At 58.2% G+C, this 8,424-nt stretch overlaps 2 protein-coding genes across 5 annotated transcripts; one reads left to right on the forward strand and one right to left on the reverse strand.

Annotated features, from left to right (window-relative positions):
- Positions 1–790: 790 nt before the first annotated feature.
- On the forward strand, positions 791–3,414 carry FAM180B (family with sequence similarity 180 member B). 2 transcript variants are annotated; one of them, XM_014563973.2, is made up of 3 exons: positions 791–1,260; positions 2,060–2,130; positions 2,343–3,414. In XM_014563973.2, exons 1-3 carry the CDS (start codon positions 1,122–1,124, stop codon positions 2,736–2,738), a joined length of 606 nt encoding a protein of 201 aa, XP_014419459.1. In that variant the 5' UTR covers positions 791–1,121; the 3' UTR covers positions 2,739–3,414. The 2 variants fall into 2 exon arrangements, with proteins under 2 accessions (XP_014419459.1, XP_032344556.1); XM_032488665.1 differs by lacking the exon at positions 791–1,260 and having other exon boundaries at positions 2,309–3,414.
- A 443-nt stretch (positions 3,415–3,857) lies between these two features.
- C1QTNF4 (C1q and TNF related 4) lies at positions 3,858–7,950 on the reverse strand. Of its 3 annotated transcripts, none has more exons than XM_032488666.1 (3): positions 7,852–7,945; positions 7,572–7,638; positions 3,858–4,981 (listed from the first exon to the last, which is right to left on the reverse strand). In XM_032488666.1, the coding sequence occupies exon 3, from the start codon at positions 4,974–4,976 to the stop codon at positions 3,993–3,995; it is 984 nt and encodes a 327-aa protein (XP_032344557.1). In that variant the 5' UTR covers positions 4,977–4,981; positions 7,572–7,638; positions 7,852–7,945; the 3' UTR covers positions 3,858–3,992. The 3 variants fall into 3 exon arrangements, with proteins under 3 accessions (XP_032344557.1, XP_032344558.1, XP_032344559.1); XM_032488667.1 differs by having other exon boundaries at positions 7,572–7,634; positions 7,852–7,914; XM_032488668.1 differs by lacking the exon at positions 7,572–7,638 and having other exon boundaries at positions 7,852–7,950.
- Positions 7,951–8,424: the final 474 nt, after the last annotated feature.

Consider the following 8,424-nt stretch of genomic DNA (forward strand, 5'->3'; position numbering starts at 1 on the left):
AGTGCAGGCAGGGGTTTGCTGACTCTGTTAGAGAGACTTTTCCAAACCGGGAGTCCTTTTTTAATAAGACTAAATAACGCAGTTGCAGACAGGGTGACCTACAGGCCTGGATGTTCTGAGGGAGATTCTAGATCTGAAATTTAAAGTTCTCACAGTCCACAGGACTCAGGATGGGCGTGGCATGGCCTCTCCTGAGAGTTAGAGCAGTCTTCAACGGCTAGAGAAAGCCCCTGGTCACAGGAGACTGGTGGCAGCTGACGGACTCGGGCCTGGGTGGAACGAGGGCAACCCCCACCCATCCTCATCCTATCCAAACAACTACAGGGCTCCAAGAGCCCAGGGCCAAAGCCAAGAAGAGCTGCAGCTCTTTTGAACCCTGTGTCCTGCTCCCTGCAACCTGACAGCCCATTACACTTGGGCTTAGGGAATCTTCCTGGACTCTGGCCTGAGCTGAGAATGCTATAAGCAAGCAAAGAGTGTCCCAGTCTGGGGCCAAAGACAATCAGGAGCTGCAGATCTGTGTGTCTGCCTGCCAGGGAACAGTACTTCTCACCCCAGCCAGTCTGGGGTCCGTTCAGCCAGTGGCTGAATGCCTGACATGGAAGTTTTTGCTCTGCCTGTCAACAGTCTGCTCAGCACACCCGCCATTGCAGTTGGAAGAGGCTTTGCAGCTGTTGCTCTTGGCTACAGAGGGGCTCTGGAGGCTGGCCTGGGCTGGGCTGGGCTGGGCTGGGCTGGGCTGGGCTGGGCTGGGCTGGGATGTCATGGGCTGGGCTCAGCTGCAGAATGCTTTGGGGGTGAGGACAGATAGTAAGGTAGTACTACTTCCTGGGCTCTTTCCTACCTCTTGGGAGGGCTAAGCTAGTGCTCTTTGCTACCAAACACCTTTTTCCTATTGACAGCATCCCACCCATCTGGGCAGGAATAGGCAAAGGGCCTGACAAGCAGGGAGCCAGGCTCCTACTGCCAACAACCAAAAATTCCACATTTCTATGGGATGGAAAGAGCCCCTGGGAAGCCAGAGCCAGCCCCTCCCTGCTGAGCACTGAAGACTGACGCAAAGCAGGGAATGCTGTAGCTGTCTACAGTGGAAAGTTGGAGCCCTGGTGTGTGGCAGGCGGATGGAGGAGCAGAAAGCAGCTGGGGAGAGTAAGACTCAGAGGACCTGCTGGGGCAAGGCTAGGACAATGCAGTTCCTGGCTTGGCTAATGGTAGCCACTTGCCTCCTCCCTGGGGTGACTACAACTCAGCACCATGCAGGTACCGGGGCTTTAGATGGGGTAGATGGGGGCCGAGAAAAGCTGTCGGCTGACAGCAGTTACACTTGGTTCTGTTTGAGCCTAGCAGGGTTTAGGAACTATGAGCATGATGAGTACCAGGCTGACCTGTGCTTCAGTGGGGAATGGTGTGGGCCCCAACCCCAGAACCAGAAAGGTCCAGGTGAAGTGAATGGAGATAGCCCTAGGTGCTCTCAATGGGCCTTGGGCTTATTCCAGCTGATGTGCGAAGTAGGACCTCTTGATCTGCCCTGGGCTTAGGACAATCATTCCAAGGGCTAGGCAGCACCCCCAAGAGGGGTGAAGGAAGCTGCAACAGACATCCTGCCTTGCCTGGCCTCCCTGCCTTGCACACGGTCACTTACTGAGGAGCAGGGAAGGAATAGGTTTTTCTCAAAGGGATCCTCAACCTTTGAGGAGGGTCACTGGCACTGTTTTAGGTCACGCTGTCCCCAGATGATTATAGGGAGGGAAGATGGGAAGTGAAATGTCTTGTGACTCGTTGGCCTGGAACTCTTGGCTAAGGGAACTGTAGAGGTTCAGGGAGGAGTCCCGGACATTTGCTGAGATGGTATCTGGGTTTGGGATGATGCTTTTGGGATCATAAGACCTATGCCTGGGAGAGAATGTCAACATGCATTTGTGTGTAGGGGAAGGTGGACATGGGATGGCATTCCTATTTTCTAGATAGAAGAACCTCTAAGCACCTCTAGGCACTTCTGGGAGGCTGGGGTGTTCAGGGTGGTGCTTGGCAGGGGCCTGACTCCTCTCTGCTGCCCCAGGGCAGTCCATGGACAGCACCATCGTGGGAGGTGGCCTGCAGAAGCCAGAGGCCCCGGAAGTGATGTTTGAGGTCTTTCCTCCAGCCTGGGACATGGGGGTGCGGGTGTCCAGAGGTCCCTAAACTCCGGGTCAGGGTGGGGGATGCCTCAAGCTGGGGTTGCTGGGGGAGGGAGGGGGAACCCAGCATGGTCCTACTGCCTGCTTATGCCCCACCCTGGCCCACTCTTGCTTCCTGTCCTGCTCCCTAGGCCCAGCCCACCCCTTACGTGGCTCCCCTTGCAGCTGCTCTGGGCTGGGCTGGAGCTGGATATCATGGGGCAGCTGCACATCCAGGATGAGGAGCTGGCATCCACACGTCCAGGTCGCCGACTCAGGCTCCTCCTGCAGCACCACGTGCCTAGTGACTTGGAGGGAGCTGAGCGGCAGCTGCAGCAGTTCCAGAGCCTGCGGAAGGGACCTCCTCTTAGCCCCTGGGACTTTGAACATCTGCTCCTCACAGGCCTGTCCTGTATCTACCGGCTCCACGTGGCTAGCGAGGCTGAGGCGCGAGGTCGCTGGACCCAGGTCTTCACCCTCCTGGCACAGGAAACACTCTGGGACCTGTGCAAGGACTTCTGCCCGCAGGGCCAACCCCCTTCTCTGGGGCCCTGGGCCTCTACCCTTGACCCCTTGCCCTAACCCTCCCCTTCTGTCTGTCATTCTCCCTCCCCCCACTCCTCACCTTAGCCAGACCCATTTGGGCAGGGGCTTCCATCTGGCACCTGGTTCTTCCCACTGTGTTCAGGCCTCTGGGCTTGGCTTGTACCCAGGACCCCGCTTACCCCTCCCTCATATCTCCTTCCTGGGCCCATGCTCTGGGGCTTAGGCAGCAGGCACAGACCTAAGGGCAGGACTTGCAGGCAGTGTGTGTGTGTGTACTGAGATCAGGGTTGAGAAGTGTGTTTAAGAAATGCTGAAAGGGAAGTTGCTCCCAAGTAAGGCCAGGTCAGACCCTCCAACTCTTACTCTGACAGTCCATGAGAGGTCCTGTGGAATCTACAGGGAAGTTGCAAGTGCTCAGTGCCCAGTCCTGCTTTAGGTACCCTCTTAAACCCAACCAAGGCTCTGGGGTCCCTGAGTCTCCAAGTCCCCATCTGGGCTAGGAGAAGAGACTGAACAGACTGGACATTTTTAGTTCAGCCTGTTGGAGGATAGGAGGGAAGTAGGTGGAGGACTATTACCTTTTCCCGCGCAGATGTTTTTTGGTGCATCTCAACAAGACTCAGAGGAGGGAATGAGGCTGGGAGGGGACTGAGGCAGGCTGGTGTAGCCCTGATCCTGTGTAACTCACCCCATAAAATGTTTTCTTCTGGCCTCCTGGAGCCCTGTGTCCTTCTGTGTCAGAGTAAGTTGTTTAACCCCTGCCCTGACCAAATCACCCTCCCCATTCCGGGAGAGCAGGAATCAGGGCAACCAGGTATCAATCAACTGCTCATCCAATTCACAAGCCCCACTGGAAGAAGAAATATATTGTTTCCTTGAATCCCATACCCCTCAGTGAGGCAGGAGGTGATGTCCTTTGTCACAAAAAGGAACCAGACGAGCCCTAAGAATGATGCTGTTGGTCAACAGGGAGTTGACTGGAAAGGAACATGAAGGGAGTCCCACAACGGGGTTAGGCGAGTAGGGGTCAATCAAATTCCCACCCCCTCGTCCTTCCAGGACCTGACCAAACCCTGTCCTCTGCCCTCCGACCCCCACCCGAGACACAAAGCGCCGTAGTCAAGACATAGCGTAGGACCCAGGCAAACAGGCGCCGGCGCAGGCCCACTTTATTGGCAGAGCACCCGCGCTGGGGGGCCCTCATGCTCGCGCCGGCGGGGCGTTCGGGCCGCGGTCCCGCCTCGGCATGCACGCCCCCGGACCGCCCCGGGCTCCTCTCGGGTTCCGGGCTCAGAGCTCCGGGGGCCCGAGGCCGGGCGGGCCGGGCGGGCCGGGGGAGATGACGTCGGGGTACACCAGGAAGCCGGAGAAGGTGATGTACTTGCCGTGGTTGCTGTAGGCGCCGTAGCCGTCGTGGTCGTGGCTGAGCAGCCAGACGGCGTCGCCGCGCTGCAGCGCCAGCATCACGCTCTGGCTCTGCATCTCGCGGCGCCGCGACGCGCCGTCGTCGTAAATCATGGCCTGCACCTCGTCGCGGTTCTTCATCAGCTTCACCGACAGCGTCTTGCGCGGCAGCTTGCCCAGTGTGAAGGAGAAGAAATAGGCGCCGGGCAGGCGACAGCGGAACACGCCGGCAGCCGCGTCGAAGTCGCCGCCGATGTTGACGAGCTCCGTGTCGAAGGCGAGCGGCCGGTGCCGCGGCCCCGGGCCAGCGTCCGAGCCCACCAGGCTGCGCGTGCGCGCTGCCGAGAAGGCCGAACGCGGCTCGGGGGGCGCGGGCGGCCCGCGCGCAGGCGCGTCGGCGTCGGCGTACACCAGGTAGCCGCTGAAGGTGGCGCCCGGCGCGCCCAGCGCGTACTGCGGGGCGCCGTGCAGCCGCAGCCACACCGTGTCGCCGTAGTCGAGCTGCAGCATGGCGCTCTGGCTGGCGGCGCGTCGCGTGCCGGGGCGCCGCTGCTCGTCGAAGGCCAGCGCCTGCACCTCGTCGCGATTGCGCACCAGCATCACCGACAGGCTCTTGTGCGGAGCCTTGCCAGCGGTGAAGGAGAAGAAGTAGGCACCGGGCACGCGGCAGCGGAACTGGCCGGTGGCCGCGTCGAAGTCGCCCCCGATGTTCACGTACACTTTGTCGAAGGTCACCGCCATCTCCGACGTTCCCTCCAGCGGGGTGGTGCGTGCCGCTGAGAAGGCCGAGCGTAGCTCTGACGAGCCCGCTGACGGGCCCAGTGCCCAAGAGGCGGCCGGGCCCAGCAGGCCCAGCAGGAGCGGCAGCATGGCGCCTGGGAGGGGAGGCACAAGGGCAAAGATAGGAGGGTTGGGCAGGGGTGACCTCCAAATCTCCTGAGCTGCCGGAGCTGCGGACTGGGAGATGGGTTCCCTTCACTGCCCAGCCCTTGACCCACAACTAGGACTTGGTTTCCTACATACTCGGACTAGGTCAGTGGTTCTCCAATTTACATAGCACCTGGAGGGCCTGTTAAAACACACATTATTTGGCCCCACCCCTACCTCACCTGGAAGGAAGCCTGAGAATTTGCATTTCTAACAAGAACCCAGGTAATGTAGATGCTGCTAGTCCAGGGACCACCACACTTTGGGAACCATTAGATGAGGCTAGTGAAATTTTTTTCCTTTTTTTGTAACCACCGAACCCCCTTCTCAAGTGAAAGCTCAGACGTATATCATGCATACAAGCAGAAATGCTCTGGTTGAAGGGGCCTGTAGCCCTGTTTGCTGTGCTTACCACATCTCCTTGATACCCAGGGGCCCTGGGAACACAGAGGGCGGTCAGAAGATCTCTGAATTTCCTTCAGCCTCCGGTTTGCTGCGCTTTCCTGCCTATTCTGTGGTCCTTGACCGGCCCTCACTCAGAAACTGGCTCTTTATACTGATACCCTTCATGATGGTTGCTGTTTAGGCCCTCACCTGGGCAGGAAAGGAAACAGCTGCTCCCTGACCCTTTTGCCGCCCTCTCACTCAGTCAGGGGTCAGCTCTCACACCGAACCTCTGAACTCTCCAGGGGCCCTTCTTGCACTAAAGAGGCCAGAAAGTTGGGCTTTGAGGTAGTTCCCTCCCACCATGAACTCAGAGTAAGAGAAAAGGACTCAGTCTTCTGGGCTTGGGGGCTGGTCATTGAGAGGGAAAGCCAGGGGCTGCAGGGGATAGAGAGGGAGGGTAACAATTCCAGAAGGGCTTTGGCAAGTCTGTGAGGTCAGCTGCTTGGTTCCTCAGTAGTGGGGAAGGGGAGGGAACCGACAACTAAACCTGGGCTCAGGTCCTGGCTCTATCCTTTACATGCTGTGAAATCTTAGGAAAGTTCCTTACTTTCTCTGGGCATGGTGCCCTCTGTGTAAGTGGGGAGGACACCTGCCTCACAAGTTTACACTGAGGATGCTCTGAGATACCAAGTGTGAACATGGTTTGTGGACAGTGGTGCCGCCCAGGTGTGCAGATACTTCTGCTCTTAACCTTGAGAAAAGCTATCTGATCGGGCTCTTGACATAAGGGGTTAGCGACTCAGTAACTCCTACCCTGGAGGCAAAGTGGAGGCAAAGCAGGAAAGAAAATGAGCTAGCAACAGCTTAGGACATAGGCTTCTATAGGAAATGCCCTGGGAATGTGTGTACCTTTATGTCTCTTAGAGACACTGAGGGTCTGCTGAGAAGGGCTGCCAGGTGCAACTGTGCAGCTGTACCGCACACAACAGGGACGTTCACCTGAGGGGAGGACGTTCACCTGAGGGGAGGTGGGCACTGAAGTCCAACCTATGTTCTACTTGCCCAACTGTGTGGAATGGCTGCACCTGGGGGAACGTGCGCCTTTATGTAATTCTGATAAAAAAGACCCCAAGTCCCTAGCCCAGCTGAACACTCTCTCCCTCCAGAGGAAGTACCTGTTCTCATTATTATAAAGGTGCCCCATGGGCTCCCCAGTACCCTTGGTGAGGGCAGGGAGGCTGGGGAGCCCATCTGCACCTCACAGTATTTGGTGCATTCCCTTTCACAAAGCTCTTTGGGCACATCTGATCTCACACCAACCTGCAAGTCAGGTGGCCCTTCTCCCATTTTATAGCGGAGAAAGCCAAGGCCCAGTATGAGAAAACATTTTGGCCCAAGGTCACCCATGAAGCACTGAGGCAAGCCTTGAACTGAGGTCTTTTGACTCCAAGTTCAGTGTGCTTTCCTCTCCACCACCTTTCCCTTCTGAACATGAATATTTCCAGCCAACCTGTCATCTGCCTCAGTTTCCCTTTTGGCAAAAATAGGAGGGGAGAGAAGTAGAATGGGTTTTGGGATCTAGGGTGAAGGGGAAAGAAAGCAAAACCAAACAAAACCAACCAACCAAAAACTAGCATTGTTGTCTTCTGGGAGTATGGAAACATCTCCATTTTTCCTAACCTTGCTGCTGTCCCAGCGAGTCTTGGTCCAGGGGCACCTGCTCACCCTACCCTCAGCAATCTCCCTGCCGAGCCTGGTGCACCCTGCCGGTGCCAGAAGGTCCTCCTGTGTGTCCAGTACCCAGCTTTCATTTCACCCACCACTGCCCATTTCCCAGATCCTTGGTCCCCCATCCTTCCCTAAACCCCCTTTCCAGAGCAGGTCAGAGGTGAGAGGGTGTCCGGCGGGCATCACAGCTCCAGGGAAGGAAATGGCTGTTCCTAGCTCTGTCCAGGTGAAGCTCAAAATTATCATCTTCAAAGAGAAAAAACTAGGGCACAGAGAACTGGACAGACCCAGAGCTCCGGAATCCACGGGGGAGATGCAGCCATGTCAAAGGGAATTCCAGAGACCCCCCACCTTCCCGCATCAAACCCCACTCCCAAATCACCCCCTCCCTCAAGCTCTGACCAAACCACCCTCCCCACCTACCTTGAAAGCCCCTCAGGCTGCCGACAAGATAAGTCCGTCCCCCTTACAAGGAAGAAGACAATCCTTTCTCATGGGAAAAAAATATCCCTCAGAAAATGGTACCCCAGACCCTTTTCCCCTCAGACCTTCCTTCATACATCCCTTCGGAGTAAAAGCCCTTGAGCTTCTTTCATGAGAAGCTCTCCCAGGTCCTCCTTTCAGGGAAAAAGGACCCATTCCCCCGCCCCCGCTTCCAGTTAAGGAGAAAGCCTGGCTCCCCGCGCCCCGGAGCATCCCTCACCTGGCTGGGGGCGGCGGTCGGTCGGGTTCGCTCCGAGCCCGCGATCCGGCTCCGGCTCCGGGAGGGCACCGGGCTACGCACTGACCGCCCGCGCTGCGGCGGGGCCGGGCCTGGCGGGGGCGGCGGGGCCCGCGGAGGCGGGCGGGGCGCTGGGACCCCGGGGTGGGCGCCGGGAGGCGAGGCGCGGGCAGGAGCGAGGGAAAGAGGACCGCGAAAGAGCGAGCCGCCGGACCCGCGCGAGGAGAGGCGGGGGAGAGGCGGGCAGGGGGAGAGAAGGGAGGGGGAGAGAGAGGGAGGGGCGCGCCGAGGACCCAGTGCGGGGCCGCAGGGCCCGGGGCACCGCGTGCAGGAGGCCCTTCCTCCTCCGTGACCTCCCTAGGGCTTCATCCTCTGGGTCTGGAGAGCAGCCATCAATAATCCAAGTTAGCAGATGGGGAAACTGAGGCCTGAGGAGAGGCCAAGCTAAGGGTGGCTCAGGGCACTCTACAGAGCAGCCTCCTCCCTGGTTTGAGGAGAGGGGATTGGAGCAGGGCGCAGAGACTGGACGAGGCTCTGGGCTGCAAGGACAGTGGA

This window comes from Camelus ferus, chromosome 10, assembly GCF_009834535.1.
Source record: "Camelus ferus isolate YT-003-E chromosome 10, BCGSAC_Cfer_1.0, whole genome shotgun sequence".
In the NCBI taxonomy this organism is placed as follows: domain Eukaryota; kingdom Metazoa; phylum Chordata; class Mammalia; order Artiodactyla; family Camelidae; genus Camelus; species Camelus ferus.

Bases quoted from the DNA above. Each gene is read 5' to 3' on its own strand.
- FAM180B (XM_014563973.2), top strand. From the start codon at position 1,122: ATGGAGGAGCAGAAAGCAGCTGGGGAGAGTAAGACTCAGAGGACCTGC. The intron at 1,261-2,059 runs GTACCGGGGCTT...CTGCTGCCCCAG, and splicing joins TACAACTCAGCACCATGCAG to GGCAGTCCATGGACAGCACC. The intron at 2,131-2,342 runs GTCTTTCCTCCA...CTCCCCTTGCAG, and splicing joins CCCCGGAAGTGATGTTTGAG to CTGCTCTGGGCTGGGCTGGA.
- C1QTNF4 (XM_032488668.1), bottom strand. From the start codon at position 4,976: ATGCTGCCGCTCCTGCTGGGCCTGCTGGGCCCGGCCGCCTCTTGGGCA.